Below are 17,928 nucleotides of genomic sequence, written 5' to 3'. Positions count from 1 at the left end.
GAAAATTCTGAAACATTTTCAAAATGTCATTTGGATTTCATCTAGAAACGCCCACCTTGCCTTCCTCCCCCAGTCTTTTCTTTTCCAGTCGTTGGCGAGATTTGGAAACAGTTCTACTACATCCAACAAACTCTTGTCATGTGCAATGACAAATAGGACACGCTCTTCCTGAGCCTCTAGCAGTCTCAATTCATCCAAAGACCTCTTCGCTTGCTGCACATCGAGAGCGGCACTCTCGCCATTCGGATAGTCCGAAATTTCCAAAAGTTGCTTCGAATGACCTTTACCGTAATCAACACGATTGAAACCATCTGTAGCTTTTGTTGACGCCGGAATGGTAGACAGCGAAATCTCACAGGGCAGGGGATAAGCTATCGACGGGCGGAGCATCGCCATATGGTGGCAACAGTCACCCCCCATAAGGATAAACGTGTCGTCAGTCCCTCCGGAAGATGTCGTGGTACGTGCCAGGCCGGCAAGATGGCCCACGGCATGGCCGGGCGTAGAAAGGAGTTGAAAGGATCCATCCCCAAAGAAATCATGCGCGGGAAGATCGCCGACACGAGTCTCGAAGTCTGCGATTTCTCGCAAGATCCTGCCCTGATAGTCTGTCTCAAGTAAGGGACTGTCAATGCGGCTTGGAAAACTTGGAAGAAGCGCGGAAGAGAAGCCTGGACCGGTGACAAGGGACGTCGAGTTTGGAAATTTGGACATATCTCCGATATGATCCCAGTGCCAGTGACTAAGAGTATAAGAGCGACGTCAGCCGTTCCATTCGGGTTAGATAGGTGCGGCAGGGTTTGAGAGTGTTGCCGGAAGGTGGAAATGGGAAAAGAGTGAGAGCCTTTTCCATACCTCCAGATAACACATTCAATGCTTTGCCTGGATATCCCATAATTTTCCAGGATCTCGGGCACTTCAGATATGACGGATGCAGTCCAGCCTCCATCTACTATGCGCTGCTTCAAGGAGGGGGACAAATTCGAGACATCTTTCCGGACGCCCACATCAAATAGAACTCGGCGGCCAGACGGATGCTCCAGGTAGAACGAGAAGCTAGGACAGTCTCTGAGTATTTCGAGACCGCGGATACTGGGACTAGCGAACCGTGACATTGGAATGCCGCTGAGTTTGGCATTGCAGAGAATGGCCACCTTGACGGCAGTCTCTCCTTGAGGAAGGCATGAAGATGTCATCTGATGATTGTGAGAGCAAGTTTCCAATGCAAACTTTACAAGCGTTCCCACATTCTCCGCTATGTATGCTGCCAGATTTGTAGAGTAGCCAGAGCGCATGGCCGCAGCTCAAGCCGAGTTTCAAACATCGTTCGGCGAAACATCGTTCCCCGAAACATCGTTCGGCGAAATATCGTTCGGCGAAACATCATCTGACGAAACATCGTGGCAATATCACGAACCTCGAGCATACCGCCTTGGCAAATTGTTCGGCTCAATCGGCGAATTCTCGCCCGCCTCCAAATGAACCAAACTCTCACTGGTTCGGAAGATGAAAGCTGTCTCTTTCCAAACTCGATAAAAGTGTCTCTGAATTGAAAGAGGGTACAGTATACACAGCAGTGGGTAAGTGTGATAGCTGACTGCGCACCTTCTATGGGACTTGTAGATCATCTATGAGTGTTTCGCTCATTCCAACGTGCCACCTACGACCAGTTCATGCCATTATTGTGTTGACAATTTCCCGAGCACTCGATGGATAAGCTTCGCCAGTCCCCTATTCTATTAAAGGACATTCCGTATACGGTAGAGAGCTCTTCATATCCAGGTTTTCTCGTCTTGATGCTGATACATTGTGCAGTTCAAAGATATCTCGCTTTTGGACGACAGGGCGTTTGCAGGAGGCGCTTGGCAGAAATCATCATCTGGGCGGACATTTCCAGTTGAAGGTACAACTTCTGTTGCTCTAACAACGTGCTGGGGAAGTGGAAGGGTCTAATTCAGTGACTTCTAGACCCCTCCGATCAGCAGATTTTAGCTCGTGTCGCCGACTGCGACGTAGACGACTATGAAAATGCAATCCACGAAGCGCACGCCGCATTTGTTTCCTGGAAAGCCACTACACCCAATGCCAGAGGGAAATCTTTACGCAGATGGGCCAACGAAATCCAGGCTTCTTGCGATGATCTCGCCGCCCTGTGTACTCTCGAGCTGGGGAAGCCTTTCAAGGAGTCACTGTCGGCAGTGACCTACGCGATCAATTGTGTAAACTGGTTTGCGAACCTGGCAGAGGAAGGATGCGGTGGAGAGACAGTTCCCAATTCCGGAGGTCAAAGTAAGACGAGAATCTTCACAATACGACAACCCGTTGGAGTTGTCGGTGCCATAACGCCCTGGAACTCTCCCTTTTCGGGCGTTTTGAAGAAGATCGCACCAGCAATCGCTGTTGGCTGCACAGTTGTCCATAAACCAGCCCCAGAAACGGCACTATGCGCCATAGCGCTTGCGAAGACTAGTGAACGTGCTGGAATCCCCGCGGGTGTATACAACATGTTGACAAGCTCTGCTAGAGCGGCAGCAGAGGTGGGCTCGCTTTTTAGCTCCCATACAATGGTCCGTCATGTTACATTTACAGGGTCAACGGGTGTGGGTCGGTATCTGGCGGAGAGATGTGGTGCAAACTTGAAAAAAGTGACGATGGAGCTTGGAGGCAATGCTCCATTCATTGTATTTGATGACGCTGATCTAGATCTAGCTGTTCGAGGTCAGGACCACTTTCATTCCCGTATCACCAATTGTCAGGCTAACATTATCTGTCGAAGGTCTTCTTGCATGCAAGTTCACCTCCTCTGGTCAGGTATGTATCTTTGCCAACAGAGTTTTGGTACATACGAATGTTCATGACATGTTCCTGGAGAAACTACAACATTCAATCCAGCAAAATATCCGTCAAGGCTCACCCTGGGACCAACACACCACGCTCGGACCTCTCTACGCAAGGCAGGGTGCGGAAAAAGTTGACCGGCTGGTCAATGACGCTATACTCAAAGGCGCTGAGTGCCTGACCTCGGGCAACTACGAACAAGGATCAACTTACTACCCTGCAAAGCTCCTGATCAAAGTGACCGGCGCTATGGACATCTCCAAAGAAGAAATATTCGGCCCTGTGGTAGCAATTTCTGCCTTCCAGACGGAAGCTGAAGCCATCGAGATCGCAAATTCCGCTAATACTGGACTTGCAGGATACGTATATACGGAAAATATTTCGCGACTTTTCCGGATAGCAGAGGCATTGCAGGTCGGTATGGTGGGTGCTCGCACTGGAACTATTAGCGCTATCGAGCAGCCCTTTGGAGGCATCAAAGATAGTGGATTGGGGCGAGAAGGTTCAAGACATGCATTGGAGGAGTACACTGACCTCAAAGCGATAACATTGGCGCTATAGGTAGATCACTCATATCATCAATAACACCCATCAGGACATGGTGGAATATTCTGCTGTTGGAGCTATCTGTACTGTGCGCCTTTGATATGTGATTTTTGATAATGCTATCTTCTGCAAACCTTAATCGACCAACTAGGTGACTTTTCTTTATCAATCGTCCTATCCGCAAAGACGCTACTCCCTAGCTGCCCATGTAAAGAAGCCGTCTTACAAGACCAACCGCACTTTCAATTTGTCTTGCCCTTGAACTTCTTCTTCCCTCTGGAGAAGCTCTTCCATATCCCATGTGCAACTAAGATACCTTCCAGCAAGCCATTCTCGACGCCTCTGAGTCAGGAATGCAACTGTATCCCCCGTCAACGTAGGGTCATCGGTGAAACCTAACCGGGGTTAGCTTTCGACACGCCCGTGAAATAGGAGTCGTCCCTGCTTACCGGTATGCGTTTCTTTAGGCATAGCTTCAGCTAATTGGGTCATTACTCCTCCAGGATGGATGGAAAAAGCCAGTAACCCTTGATTTGCTTGTTCGACCAAGAGAAATTCTGTGAATTTGAGGACCGCCCATTTCGAAGTCCCGTAGGCACTGGCATTCGGACGGATATTGTGGGCTGCGACTGAGTTGATATTCACAACTGTTCCCAATCCATCGGACGCTTTGGTTAAGAGTGGCGTAAAGAACTTGCACATGAGAAAGATCCCTTTGAGATTCACCTCGAAAGTCTTCCACCAAAGATCTTCATCGGCGTCCACCACTGAGAGCGCAGGAGTCATAAATCCTGCGTTGTTGACTAAGACATCTAGCCTGGAAGATAACCTCTGCACTTCTGTGGCTGCCTTTTCCACCGACTTGCTGTCTCTCACATCAAGTTCAATGCATATGACTTGGGGGATTGGGCGGCCTGCTCTCTTTGCCGCAACTTCAATAACAGTTTTCGCATCTCCAAACCCATCCGGACAGCCTAGGCCAATGAACGAGGCTCCAGCTTGAGCAAATGAAATTGCGATGGCTTTCCCAATCCCACGATTTCCCCCCGATATGAAGACTGCACGGCCGCTATGATCACACTTTGTTTTCGAATCGATGAATGGATAAGTGTTATTGTGAATCACTTTCGTAAAATTTGCGCCTAGTAGCTTGCCTTAGCCCTGGCATGCGATTGAATCATGATATGATATGTAGACAGACCATTTGGGGGTATTACGGGAGGATACGATGCCATATTTTCTCGCTGGTTTGGTTGAAGAGCTTTGTGATTGTTCTTGGGAAGATTCGAGGCCGACGTACAGGTATGGGTAAGCAAAATATCGACCAGCGCATGCCAACACCTCAATCTAGGCGTTCACTTTCAACTTAGTCCAAGGTTTGGAGAATATAGCATCTCTTAAGGCTGTCCCTCCTGTGGCTAATCTTGACAGCCACCAGTCGGCGAAAGGAAAATTGATTTTCGGCCTGGGCCAAGCAAAATCCCCGACAATGACCGAGGCAGCATCAGAATTACCCTTAACGGGCGGAGATCTCCCATGTGTTCAAAGGGCCCACCATTTGGAATTCAAAACGTCTAAACAGTCGGGAGATGTAAAGCTGGCTTTTACAACTTGTCATTTTGCAAGTCATCTGAACAAGCTATGCGACGAGAGGCATTCTCTGGACGAAGAACTCGCAAGTGGCTGAGTTCTACAATATAATCCCAGGTACCCCAAATAAGGAGCTACATCCTGAAGTGATCGGCCATGAAGTTGGATACGCTCAGATTGCCTTCCTGGGAAGATATCCCGGAAGTCCCCGGTATGCCTCATGGCTGTATCTGGGGTATGTTTGATCAAGGTGGGCAACGCGATCAGCTGGGTACTTTGAATTTACTTACCCCGATGACGGTGATGAAGGCCAAGGAGGAGATACAGACAGGGGAAAGTGTGTGTCTAAAGTGAGTGAGAAGGATATATGCGCGGATCGAATCAGTGTGGGAGACTAACATGGCCCTAGTTGGGGTTTCGAGCACCCACAGACCCCAGGTGTGAACCGAAAGAAGTTTTCACACAGCATTATCAGTTTACGACACCTTGGATATGTGGCATATGATGATGAGGTCTCAATAAACACCCAAAGTGGTAGCCAGTGGGACGGATTTAGTATGGTTTGGAAAGTGCTTCTTCATTCGTATTTTACTGACCGCAATTAGGACACTGGGGACATCAAGCCACAGGGCTGCACTACAACGATCTTCCTCACGACGACATTACTGATCTGAAATGCAAAGATAACTCTATTCATTGTACGTCATTTTCGGTTAGCTTTGCTACACACATGGGGAGCTGATATTCAATCTCCTACTGTAGACTGGTCTGAACGAGGCGGCATCGTTGGTCGTGGAGTTCTCATCGACTACCACTCCTGGGCGGTTGCAAACAACGTGGAGCACCCGGCCATACGACGGACGCCTCTCACAGTAGCAGACATTGAAAGAGTTGCACAGCATCAAGGGGTCCAATTTCGACAAGGAGATATCCTGATCATCCGGACTGGGTGGACGGAGTGGTACAACAACAGCACTGGGGAAGAACAGGCGGCTGGAACGCAAGGCAATGAACACATTGGTCTCGATAGTACCGAGGAAACGGTTAAGTCGTTATGGAGTAGACATTTTGCGGCAGTGGCCTCAGACACTCTAGCCTTCGAGGCGTGGCCGACTCAGCCGCCTTACAGTGAGACCTTGTGCTGATACATATTATACTCCGCACGAATGTTCGAGATCGGCTGACATTACTGTGTGCTCCTTAGGTCTTCACGACTGGCTGCTTGCGATGTGGGGAACTCCCATAGGCGAACTCTGGGACTTGGAAAAGTTGGCGGAAGCTTGCGCAAGGTGTCAGCGATGGTCCTTCTTCTTTACTAGTGCACCGCTGAACATTAAGGGAGGAATTGCTTCGCCCCCAAATGCTATAGCGATATTCTGAGATGTCGCTCTGCTCTTGATTTGTACAGACCGTCAAGCCAGGGGACGAAAGATGTAGTATGAATATGCTTGTCATGTGATAGCGAAGTTGAGAGAGGTCTGAATTCTGAATTATAAACGGTGCACGACAGCGGAAACGCCATGAAAGGCCGGTACACAGAGTGATTGATTGATAGATGGTTCAAAATGTGGATAGATCAACAAGTAAGCTGAACCTCCTGTATTTTTCGTCGAGACGATATATCGTGGTGTACACGTGAGGCGCGAACAGTGATGGACTTTTGCGCCTCTAGACACCATGCATGCTTCAGCCTCCTCGTCTGGCTTGATTCAGCCTTGCCAACGAGGCTGTCACCAAACTTCTTCCTCGGTAAACTTTCCAGCTCAGGATCCGGCCAACTCCGTGAATATCACCGAATTCGCCGACACTTGTCTGTTCCAAATACCCGAGCCACCAAAACCTTGTCTCCCGTGCTGGTTCCATCTTCACCATCTGCCATTCTCACACCCATCGTCCACAGAGCACGTAACTCCGGCCAGAATTGACCGTCGAAACAACCTAATGGCACGCGCATGTGAGACCTGTCATGTGAGAAAAGTGAAATGCCACCGATCTCCGTCTGGCGAACCGGGGGTTCGGTGTTCCAATTGTGATGGTGCTGGTCTGGAGTGCAGGTCAGTATGGATTCTGCTTAGTTAGTAGACAGCTCAATCACGCACTGGCTCTAACACTATCCAGGCCTCATATCAGAAAGCGCAAACGCACTCCGGTAGTTGAGGCCGACTTCCAACAACCAGCGGCTATACCCCACCGTATAGCTATCGACCCCGGCCAGACGCCAGAAAGTCTCCCACGATTGATCGGGCACTATGATCGCTCTAAAAAACAGGATGATGCCTCGGGAGATCCGACGCCAACATCGGTTTCAACTCACTCACCACAGCGAGAACCTCAGTCAAGCTTTCTCGGACGTTCCAGCTACATCACCAGCACTGACTTAGCTGTTGACGAAGATGATGCAAGGCAATATCAGTTGCCTAGCTCTAATGGGACACCTACCTTCTCAGAACTCCAATCTAATATGATTCAAAACGCATCGGTCATCAGTCTGCCTCACCAATCTTTACGACAAAGTTTGATTCAAAGTTTCCTCGATCGAGGAAAGCCCTGGATGCCAATCATTGACCAGGATGATATCCATCAGCTTGAAGCCCAGAGCTCGAGCTCGCTTCTGTTGATGGCGGTTCTTGTGGCAGGGAGCAAAGTCTCCACGGCGCATAATGCGCGGGAGTGGGGAGAGAGGTGCTATTTCTACGCCAAAGCGCTTTTTACTTACGGCTCCTGGCGCAACACGTTGGAGGCCATCATCTCCACCGTTCTTCTGCAATGGTGGAATCCATCCGGTCCGGAACATGTCTCGCTTGACAGCAGTGGCATTTGGCTCAGGATCGGGGTTGGCCTAGCTCATCAAATTGGCCTTCACCGAGAGCCAGATCCCAATATGCCTGACTTCCGTCTTCGCCGACGATTATGGTGGACGATTTTGGTAAGTGGGCACCCTTCCCGATGTTGTTGTTGATATAGGCCTGCTCCATTTGTCCAAATCTGTTGCATTTAAGATTCACGCCACTGCAGACTAGGGACAATCAAATATCCACGAGCCATGGCCGACCCCGAGCCGTCAGCCTCGAAGATTCCAACGTCCGGCCCTTGCGACTGAGTGATTTCGACAACCCCGACGACCAAGATGCTTCGTTGTTCCTTGCTTTTGTGCGCATCGTCTCAATCCTGGGGGACATCACCGAACATCATCGTCGCGGCAGCATGACCGAGATGAACCGCCTCAATATCGAAACGGCATTACTGCAATGGATCAACGAATTGCCCCCCGCTCTTCGTCTCTACGATAAAACCTCACGCGCCCTCAATCCATACGACTTCAAGGCCCGCCAATTGCACATTCCCTACTTCGTCGCACTGGTCATTTTCTACCGCTCGGAAAGCCCAGGGCACATGCAACCGTTTTCTCTGGGAAGCCTCTTATCCGCATCTTTCATCTCGGGAATTTTTGATGAATTCCTGGCGTGGGGGGACGTTATGTTTCTTGCCCCGGCGTATATCTTCTATCTCTTGGTCGCAGGGCTGACTCAGATCTCCTCACATCGCGACTCGACTCTGTCAAAAAATGCTGAACAAGAGATCCACACCGTCCGCACAGCGTTGGACATTCTCAAGAAACGCTTCCCCACTGCCCTGGGCGCAGAGCGCATCTTCGAAAACCTACTCAAGAAATCACGCTCATTAAGCCCCCGCCCTATGAGGCCGCAGACCGTTTACAAAGGCTTATCCCCCGTCCAGAAAGAACTTCTGTCGCCATTTGGACCAGCTCTATGTGCGTCTTGGCCAATAGTATTTGGCAAGCATGTTGATGGAGCTCCATTTGATAAATTGGCATTGCCTTTATCGATGGCCGAGCGCCGCCAGCAAGAGTCGCGCGACGCTGAAACGCAGAACTGTACGGAAGGCCAGGCGCTTGTAAACGGGGATGTCTTTGTCGATTTTGTCGAAAACACCAACGAACTAGGTACCGTGCTTGGTGGGATGCCAATATCGCAATTGGATGATGGGCTAGGTAATCTCACTTTTGGTGGACTGGACTTCTGGCTTCCTGACTGGATGGGTCCGAACGGCATATAAGCCCCCACCAAGGCATCGCAGTGGTTGTTCTCAACATGATGATGAGTCGACTTGAGGCCTGTACTCTGACGCTCCGTCGTTAATAACACCCGGTAATGCCTCCGAGAAATACAGGTCTCAATACCGCTCGCGACATGATGAGCGATTTCTCTCGGCGCCGACCTCGACGCAGAGACAAAAGCTTCCTTGGCCAAGGCGTTCCAAGCTGACCAGACATCGCCGTTATAAGTGGCGTTGAACGCGAAGACGCGGTCCAAACGCGCCGGTTGTTGCGAACAGAGCATACTTTTCCGTTTGTGGGATGTATATCTTGCCTGACGGGCAGATATACGGGGATATTCCGGAGAATCTGGGCTTCCAGACCCGTGTGGCACTGTACCCTGGCACACCGCATGTAATTTTGGTAGCGTTACAACGTCGAAGCAGGCTCAGAAGTGGAAGGACGACAAAACCGCAGGCGTGGAATGGTTACTTGGTCGAGAGTGAGCGAGCGAGTGGCATTGGACTCTAAGGTGATTGGTATCCAGTATAGTTCGGCTCCGTCACTAGCATTACAACTACTGTAGATAGACGGAAGTCTCCTTTCCAAGACTGGGATCTGCATTTCTCTGAGGAATATTGTTGTCAAGGCCTACAGCAACAAAGCCCTTTCGTCAGACCTGATTACCATCGTTCTTATACGTTACGAGATAAAGAATATCCAGTACAGCCAAGCTGATACATGTTCGCTTCGAGCTAGGTGAGTTCGCTGACGTGGGTTGTTTTGCAGAGAACCTTTCCAAGCATAATGCCAGAGGGAACTTCAAAGTATCTCAGCCATTATTTGTAATGTGTTTATGTGTCTTCATCCATCGTCACAAGAGATCCACATCTACGCATCAACGGTTGTCTAGATAGTATCTGGTAATATGTTCTTATCGGCATTGGTAAATATGGTAGCGACTTCATTCTCAAGCTGGCGGTGACCTCAAATACCGCCCATTAAGGCCCTAAGTCTACGCAGGAATGAAGTACAACGACTGCCCTGGTCTTTTTCCGCCGGCATTTGAACTCTCAATAGGTTAATAGACGGCTGGAGTGCCCGTCCCTACAATCGCTATGTGGGGAGTTCTTCTTTGACGACACTTCATCCAGCGAGTCAGACTAATGATCCGACTTTTCTCTCCTCCATACTCTCCCCAACGGACGAAAACGGCGTCTTGTGGATATCTAGGGAAGTATACCACTGTGTACCTAGGTCGGTACGCATCCACATAGTATGAAGTAGATAGATTTTAGCCCTGGTGTCTGCTCCATACCTAAGGAGGAGGTATCCTGTTCTACCCTATCCTATTCGAACCGTCGTTTCCTTACTCCTAGTCCTCAGGATATCAGAATGTCAGCTTGTCTAGGGTGAATGAGCCGGCCCTGTATTGCTCTGACCCAAAGACTGTTAGCGATCACCGGCTGTCTCAGCCCTCTGTGCGCCTGATAGCTGGCACTGCGAGGATGTCTTACGTACCGCTACTCAAAAACCCTTTCACGCGAAAACGAGAAGCAGCACGAAATAGAAATCGAATCTCAGGTATGGAATGGAGCGATTCATTGCCTCGATTCCTCCGATAGCCCTCAAAAGCATTTCACTTTTTCTCGTATACAAATTCTGCACTTTTGACATCTCCATCTTTGGCCGCTAGATAACCGAAAACGTCTACAACGTGCTTGCTACGTTGGCTCGACTGGTATGATACTGCTCCCGCAATTGATACCTCTATACTGGTCCCACCCAGATCCAAATGATTCCCACCACCACGTCAAGTCCCTTGCTCTCGGCCCCAGGATACTTGTAGCTCCACATTCCGTCCTTTTCGTTGTTCCAGTACGCGCCGCTGGCCGCGTGCATGCCTCGGCGACCTGCAGTCCTGGGGCTGTCTGACGACGAGGACGCGTGTTGGATAATGGTGCTGTTGACGACGTATTTGAACTGTGGTTGTGAGGAAGAAGCCGATCCTGACTTCGATGTCTCCTCCACCAGAGCGCCAAGAATGCTGTTGATTATGGTTGTGTTCCAAGACTCGGTCTCAGCATGAGAGTATGAAGTCACACTTGAAAGGGCACTAGAACAGGCCTGCAGGTAGCGTTAGCAATAAGATCAGTGTACCCGGAAGGTGCTTCGGGAGAGCCTTGAAGGAAAGAGGGCAATTTGTGGGAAGGAAAGTTGTACATTTTCGGTGATCTCCTTCAGGCGAGTGTAAGGAACTGGAGGGGGTGCTTGTTCGCCAGACATATTGATGCTGATGATGCCGTCTGCTATTTCTTCACGGAGATAGTTTGCCTGCTGAGCTAGGATATGTGCTTGAACAAGATCAGATTGATCACGCGGCTTGGTGGGCTTGGAGGCTGGAGCTGCTTGATTTGTTTGTATAGGATCGGGTCGTATATGGTGGGATTGTATAAAGTCGGGCAGTATAGGTGGAGGCTGAATGGTAACCAGAGAAGAAGCTGGGAATGTATCGTGGTCCTGGTCTGGAGGAGCAAGATCTCGTTCGCTTGCCTTACTGTAGTTGTAAGGCTGAATCGTGAGCACTGGATTATCACTATCTTTCGCTTTGCACGGAAACGGCCTTCCTTGTTGGAGCGCTTCTTCAGCTGTCGGCGCAGGACTTGATCGATTGTTTTCTTGCTCTTGTTCTCGACCTTGGATTTCAGCTTTCCACCACTTTGCCCGCAGCCCAAGCAAAGATGCTTTGCGTGCAAGTCGTCTCCGGAGATCGACGAAACTACGTTCTGGCTGGGATCGGAGTGTGCCGGAGCTTTGGCTTCCTATAGAGGATACTCTGGTATTCCGAAGGTTGTGTAGAGGTTTCCCAAGTCGTGTGCGAGAACTCGGTGCTTGTTCGTCGTTTGTTGACTGCGGTCTTTCATCTCCGTCTTGATGTGGGGAAATAGAATTCAGAGGCCCAGCGTCCAGCGCCGATTTGATCTTCCGTACAATCTGTAGGGCCGACATCTTCGTCTTCAAGCGCAGTTCCAAGACCTCTGCACGTGTCTGTCCCCAAAGCTGCGAATGGTTGCAGTCGCGAGTCAATCGCCCCACCAATGACCTCGTCGTGCAAGCGAGCGACGAGAAGCTTAATAGTTCCAGCAGCGGCTTTTCTTCTTTCTTATTAGGTTGGTGAAGGTGTTTTCTGAAAGAGCTTCGAAAACCCTGACGCTACAGCTGTGTTCTTTGCAGATTTATCCGCTCGAAAAACTGCGGGTGCGAGTACTAAAGCGCAGGAAAGAACTCGAAGAGAATCCGAGCAAACCAATTGAAACGGCACTGCCTGCACTTGCCCGACTCTCCTTGACTATCTGCGGTTGACCGGACGGCGACATTTCTGTGTTGTCTGGTGCTTGTTACTCTCGCAATCCGAGGGTATATCGAGGCTTGGTTGAGACCAGAGTCTGCAAGAGCTGGGTATTACTGTCAACTATACACAAAGACTTATCTTATCCACCCAGTAAACAAGACGGTGTCAGGGTTATCTACGCCTCTCGGAATATACTTTGAACTCGGATTGCATACAAGGGAACAGCGAGAAAGAGCATACCCTCTGGGAAATACACTTCCGTTACATCCAGCTACTTACTCTCAGCCAGCACCGAATCAACACAACTGGGCTCGCAATCTCCGTACCTGATCCGTCTGTATAACAAGCAATCATACACAATGTCCGAACAACCCCTCCTTCAAAGTGCCCCAGGTAGGAACCATGTGCTCATTTTCTTATGTGACTACAGTGCGCCGCTGTACTGACACTATGACTAGGCAAACGAATTGCCCTTCCAACCCGTGTTGAACCCAAAGTCTTCTTCGCAAACGAGCGAACGTTCCTCTCATGGCTCAACTTCACCGTTATCCTCGGCGGTTTGGCTGTCGGCCTTCTCAATTTTGGTGATAAGGTAGGCCGCATTTCTGCCGGCCTGTTCACACTCGTTGCCATGGCGGCTATGGTCTATGCCCTTTTCACCTTCCACTGGCGCGCCAAGTCCATTCGCGTTCGAGGGCAAGGAGGGTTCGACGACAGGATCGGACCTACAGTATTGGCGTTGGCACTGCTGGCAGCTGTTGTGGTTAATTTCGTGCTTAGACTGGTAGCGGCATGAGGTCATACCTGCACATATGGGAAAACGAAATTCAACAGCACAAGTCGAGAAATCTGGAACAGATGGTACCCACGCGGGGGACATCGCGCCAACTGGAAGCTCTGTTATGGCATCCTTACCAAATGCATGATATGCACGTTTGGGCTCATCCCAAGTCACTCTTCTGGGTATCAATTCGTAATACTGCATAATAAGAATCTCGACATATCGAGCTCATTGGCCTCTTTGAGCATCTCTCGAAGTTTTGCCCTTCCGCGAACCTTACAACACGTAGGCTGTAGTAAGCGAGGTCCACAAGCTCGACCACCCCATGCAGTCAAGTACCTGTGATCCATGTCCAAGTCATTCCCGAAGTATGCTATGCTCAATAAGTCAAGATATTGCCCATGCCAATCGTAAGACATTGCTTTTGTGGTGATCCTGTTGAACGCCATGCGCCATCGCTTCAGATGGAAATCATTTCACTTCTCTTCGTCACCTTCCTATGGTGGGTTGGAGTAGTCGTTGAGAGCAACGCAAACAGCGCCACGGTGATGGCCATTGTACTGTCGTATGATACTAGCGGTAGCCAGTTCCCAAAGACGAGCATAATGGTCGCTGCAGACGGTCACCAGGTAGGCCGAGTCAGCACTGAATGCACAGTCCCACACCCAGCGCTGGTGATTGTCCAACACTGCGTTGCAAGGAAGAGGACGACGTGTGGTTATCAAGTCGCTCAATGCACGGAATGAGGATGCCGACATCGACTGTGAGACAGAGTTCAAGCTACCGGTTGATTGCGATTGAAAGTAAGTCGATGGTTCGCCGGGCACAACAGGGTTTGCTGCTGGTTGTGAATCACCTAACTTGCCATTGAGATTTGGCTGGCCCTGCGACATGGCTGGGTTCGCACCGTCCGCTTGGTTCTCTGACTCAGGAATGACTTCGAGGTGTTCTTCGTTCATGTCGATTCTCCAAATCCGAACTGTGTGGTCGGCACTGCATGTCGCCAGCAACTTAATATCTGGGGACAGTAGCAAGCGAGTCAAATAGTCCTTGTGGGCCTTGAAGACGCGGCATGGCAAGAGGGTGGTCGAGTCGTGATTTTGGTACATGCGCCAGATGTAGACATCACCCTGTAATCACAGTCAGCGCGGTTAAGAGAATGGACAGCAGTCATCCAACATACGAGGTTATTGCCTGCGGCGAGCAGAGATCCATCACTAGCAACGCTCACACTGGCCATGGAGACATCCTCGACTGGGACGAGTTGGTGTGTGCATTTACTCTCACCCAGATCCCAGATGCGAATGTTTCCACCGCGATCGCAGCTGACCAATTCACCTTGGTTTGGATGGATGACAACATCATTGACCGGGTGAGTGTGTTGGTAGTTGCGTTGAATCTGGCCTGATCGTGTGTCCCAAACTCTTACAGTGGAATCCTCAGAACTGGTCACCATCCACTTGCCCTCGCAATGGAACGCGACCCCAGTGATGTTGTTTGTGTGGCCCTCGAATTGCATGATCGGATTAGGATTGCTCGATTTGATGTCGTAGAGGCGCACCATGTGCCGGCCGGCTGCAGCTAGGTACTTTTTGTCCGGGGTAATGCATAGTCGGTTCACCTGCGATTCGGGATGTTGGATCGTTCGAGAACAGATGCCCGAGAGAGCCTCCCAGAACCTGTCAGGAAATTAAGTTAGCATGTAGACTAAAAGCTACAGAGAAGCCTCATGCGCACCGGATAGTGTGGTCATAGCCAGCTGAACACGGTAAACATTAGCATCCGTCTTCCAGGCTTGAATTTCAGTTCAACATACCTGTGCAGAGAATGACACTCATGTTGACCTTTTGCTCATCCTCCAAGTGCTCGAAAAAAGTGCCGGTCTTCTTGGGAACGACTGCGACTCTTGCAGGGAGCAAAGGCAATAGCGGAGAGGCGGCAGTGGAAGACTGAGACGGCTGAGGCGAGGAATCTGTGGTGGTGAGGGTGGTGGAAGCCATCGAGGCTGTCACGATCTCTATCGGCTGTTCTTCGGCCATCGTCGGATAATTTGTTCCGGTTGTCCAATAGGCGTGGCTGTGTAGATAAGGGCTGTTATCGGAGTGACGATGTTTGTTTGGTCAGTCGCCAACCTCAGTCACTGATGATAAAGACAACTACATGTAACTCTGGGGTCGTGTGCGGTGTCACAGTCACAGAAGTCTATGGACGCGAAGTGAGGGTGTTTTGAACTCCATTCACGCACGAGATGGCCAACCATCCTATTGTAATCCCCCGCCCAACGGGCAGCAAGCATGTCACCCCCGCAGGTCCAGGTGAGCAGAGAACTGGGACGCCAGCTCGGGTTTGCGCTGCGCGATGTGATGGTGGGAGTAGGTTGAGAAAAACTGTCTGGTCACTATCACTTTCGCACAAAGACTTGCGCGCCGCCTCAAAGTCTGGTCCCAAGTCCCAAGTCCGGTTGTTGCGCGCAATTCGCTGGTGCGGCAAAGGTCCTCAGGAGTTTGATGCTAAGAGACGCCTGTGAGCCTTCTTGAGGACCTTCAGCAGTGCAATCCAAAACACCGGATCTCTCAATTGCACTCTTCATGGAATCGTTCTTTTACCATTGCCCTCCCTCTCTACAGCCTGCTTGTGACTCGCTACCTTCGATCTTCTAGAAAATACTTGAACTTGAGCAGCCTCAGCCTCAGCTTCTACCTCTGCCTCTTGAGACTCAAACAGTTCGAACCGGAACACGTGCGGCCAGTTCACCTTCCAACTACAAAGATGGATTACACCGGGTTTAACCAGCATGCCGCACAGTTTTCTCAAATGGGAAATATCTACAATCCAGAAAACCCACAGTCATTCCCTTCTTCCGGTGGCAACCCTGGGTTCAACATTCTGCCATCGAACGGCATGACACCCGGCTACAATGAGCCTCCCAACTTTGTTCTCCAGCCTATGCCCACAAAGATGGCAGGTGGATATATTTATAGTCCAGGTTTTCCCGCTGCAGACCTTTCCGCCAACAACCTCGGAGAGTTTCAGACAGCATACAACCAAAATGAGGGATTTGTCGGCCAGGCAGACGCCATGATGACACTTACCCAGCATATTGCGATGTTGGAACAAGACAACGCCAATCTCAGGGCAGCGACTGATCGGCTGTTGAGAGAAGGCCGAACCATGTCACAGAGATATGCTCAAATGAGGAACTTTTTTGCCTTTGAGGTTACAGACAACGGGGTTCAGGCAGTCAACATCCAGAATCTCCACCCACAGCGCAACGCTACAATATTGAGAAGGTGTGACTTTCTCGTTGCGCACTACCAGGGTCTCCGAGCCAGCATCGATATCAACACCAATAGAAATAGAGCCTTCCACAGCCATGGTCTCCGCAGGAGCTCCGAAGTTGAGTCTCGGCAGCAAAATGTTCATGGGCAGTACCGACAGTCGGTCGAGATTGTTGATCTTACAGGTGGCGATGACAATGGGGTTCCTCGGGACCACATTAACGATGCCCTATGTTTTGCAGGAGCCCGTCTGCCTGGAGAACAACCTGCTGTGCAAGCAAGCCTAGCTCTCGCACCTAAAGAAATCGACAGTGGTCACCGTCGTCACCGTCGTCCTCGCAGTCAATCAAGGACACGCCCAGATGCATCTTCGGCAGCAAGCTCGACAGATACCACAGCAGCTCCTCTTATCACAGCTACTCCCGAGTCAAGTCCACCGCAAGTATCCGATGACAATTCCTTGTCGCAGCCTCCTAAGAAGCGACTCACCACAGCAGAGTTTTGGGCCAAGACTGAACGATGGCAAGGACCTGTGGCCAATCTCCATCTTGCTAAGGCTTTGGGCATGAAGCCTAGCCCTCAATATGCCCAAGAGATCTCCAATCGGCGTGAGAGGGAAACCTTCGACCTCAGTTTGCGCAAGGCGGAGAAAAAGAAGAAAGACTCTCGCCGGGACAATGCGGCACGTAAAAGAACAGTTGCTCATCACAAGGGGCTGGTAGCGAAGACAAACAACAAAGACGACGCAGTAGTCAAAGGCAAAATGCCAGAAAGAGGTGTATCGGAACGGAATTCCACTGGAAGTCGCGTCGTCGCTCAACCAGGCGACCAGACCGGTGCCGGGACTGATGAGGACTCGGATGCGTTAGAAGCATGCTTCGAGGAATATTTCCTTGAGGAGGATGGTGCCGACGTTGAAGATAATCTGGAAAACGAAGCAGTTGATCAGCGTTCGACTGGCCGCAATGACGACACGTGGGACATTAGTACTGCCGCGTCAAGTTTTCAGGATGCTGGAACACTCGATACTCGCGCATTTGAAGACTCATCTGACGATCAAGTGGCTCAGGATAGCATGGAGGCTCCACACGAAGCACATGACGAGAATCGAGGAGAATCTCGTTTGATTCAACAGGACAACAGAACCGATGAATGCGACAGAAATTCTACCCGTTCGATATCACCACTTGTAGTCGAGGATGGGGATGGACGACCACTTTCACAATACCAGGGGCCGGCTACCCTTCAGGAAGAGGCCGATGATGGTCTGGACTATCTTTTTTGACAGGCAACATGACCTTGTTCGGCTTTAGACAACGTCCCGACCATCAATAGAGAAGCACCATGGAGATGTTTGAAAAACGAGTGTTTGGTGGGTTTAGTAAATTGATACTGGGTTTGCAAGTTTGCACGAAGCCATGAATTTACCTGGTTTGAATAGCAGCCATCAGCAACGTGATTGGGAGAGAAATTACATAGCACAGAC

The 17,928-nt window shown here is 50.3% G+C and overlaps 9 protein-coding genes across 9 annotated transcripts; 5 read left to right on the top strand and 4 right to left on the bottom strand.

The window, feature by feature from the left end:
* Positions 1-18: 18 nt before the first annotated feature.
* On the bottom strand, positions 19-1,295 carry PV08_08537 (uncharacterized protein; the record flags this gene model as incomplete). Its single annotated transcript, XM_016382862.1, has 2 exons — positions 19-742; positions 856-1,295. The coding sequence occupies 2 exons, from the start codon at positions 1,293-1,295 to the stop codon at positions 19-21; spliced, it is 1,164 nt and encodes a 387-aa protein (XP_016233565.1).
* Positions 1,296-1,709: 414 nt separating this feature from the next.
* On the top strand, positions 1,710-3,399 carry PV08_08536 (uncharacterized protein; the record flags this gene model as incomplete). The annotated part of the gene is made up of 4 exons (XM_016382861.1): positions 1,710-1,760; positions 1,816-1,903; positions 1,969-2,718; positions 2,777-3,399. The coding sequence occupies 4 exons, from the start codon at positions 1,710-1,712 to the stop codon at positions 3,397-3,399; spliced, it is 1,512 nt and encodes a 503-aa protein (XP_016233564.1).
* A 207-nt stretch (positions 3,400-3,606) lies between these two features.
* On the bottom strand, positions 3,607-4,619 carry PV08_08535 (uncharacterized protein; the record flags this gene model as incomplete). The annotated part of the gene is made up of 3 exons (XM_016382860.1): positions 3,607-3,779; positions 3,834-4,526; positions 4,586-4,619. The coding sequence occupies 3 exons, from the start codon at positions 4,617-4,619 to the stop codon at positions 3,607-3,609; spliced, it is 900 nt and encodes a 299-aa protein (XP_016233563.1).
* A 511-nt stretch (positions 4,620-5,130) lies between these two features.
* Positions 5,131-6,119, top strand: PV08_08534 (uncharacterized protein; the record flags this gene model as incomplete). Its single annotated transcript, XM_016382859.1, has 4 exons — positions 5,131-5,324; positions 5,384-5,529; positions 5,580-5,672; positions 5,737-6,119. 4 exons carry the CDS (start codon positions 5,131-5,133, stop codon positions 6,117-6,119), a joined length of 816 nt encoding a protein of 271 aa, XP_016233562.1.
* Positions 6,120-7,006: 887 nt separating this feature from the next.
* Positions 7,007-9,051, top strand: PV08_08533 (uncharacterized protein; the record flags this gene model as incomplete). Its single annotated transcript, XM_016382858.1, has 2 exons — positions 7,007-7,900; positions 7,990-9,051. 2 exons carry the CDS (start codon positions 7,007-7,009, stop codon positions 9,049-9,051), a joined length of 1,956 nt encoding a protein of 651 aa, XP_016233561.1.
* A 1,750-nt stretch (positions 9,052-10,801) lies between these two features.
* Positions 10,802-12,040, bottom strand: PV08_08532 (uncharacterized protein; the record flags this gene model as incomplete). Its single annotated transcript, XM_016382857.1, has 2 exons — positions 10,802-11,158; positions 11,255-12,040. 2 exons carry the CDS (start codon positions 12,038-12,040, stop codon positions 10,802-10,804), a joined length of 1,143 nt encoding a protein of 380 aa, XP_016233560.1.
* Positions 12,041-12,742: 702 nt separating this feature from the next.
* On the top strand, positions 12,743-13,179 carry PV08_08531 (vacuolar transporter chaperone 1; the record flags this gene model as incomplete). The annotated part of the gene is made up of 2 exons (XM_016382856.1): positions 12,743-12,776; positions 12,842-13,179. The coding sequence occupies 2 exons, from the start codon at positions 12,743-12,745 to the stop codon at positions 13,177-13,179; spliced, it is 372 nt and encodes a 123-aa protein (XP_016233559.1).
* Positions 13,180-13,661: 482 nt separating this feature from the next.
* On the bottom strand, positions 13,662-15,203 carry PV08_08530 (uncharacterized protein; the record flags this gene model as incomplete). Its single annotated transcript, XM_016382855.1, has 4 exons — positions 13,662-14,294; positions 14,348-14,843; positions 14,902-14,923; positions 14,981-15,203. The coding sequence occupies 4 exons, from the start codon at positions 15,201-15,203 to the stop codon at positions 13,662-13,664; spliced, it is 1,374 nt and encodes a 457-aa protein (XP_016233558.1).
* Positions 15,204-15,933: 730 nt separating this feature from the next.
* Positions 15,934-17,727, top strand: PV08_08529 (uncharacterized protein; the record flags this gene model as incomplete). Its single annotated transcript, XM_016382854.1, has 1 exon — positions 15,934-17,727. The coding sequence occupies one exon, from the start codon at positions 15,934-15,936 to the stop codon at positions 17,725-17,727; it is 1,794 nt and encodes a 597-aa protein (XP_016233557.1).
* Positions 17,728-17,928: the final 201 nt, after the last annotated feature.

This window comes from Exophiala spinifera (genome assembly GCF_000836115.1).
Source record: "Exophiala spinifera strain CBS 89968 unplaced genomic scaffold supercont1.6, whole genome shotgun sequence".
NCBI classification, from domain to species: Eukaryota; Fungi; Ascomycota; class Eurotiomycetes; order Chaetothyriales; family Herpotrichiellaceae; genus Exophiala; species Exophiala spinifera.
Note: the sequence above shows the minus strand (reverse complement) of the source record. Positions and strands in the feature narration are given on the sequence as shown.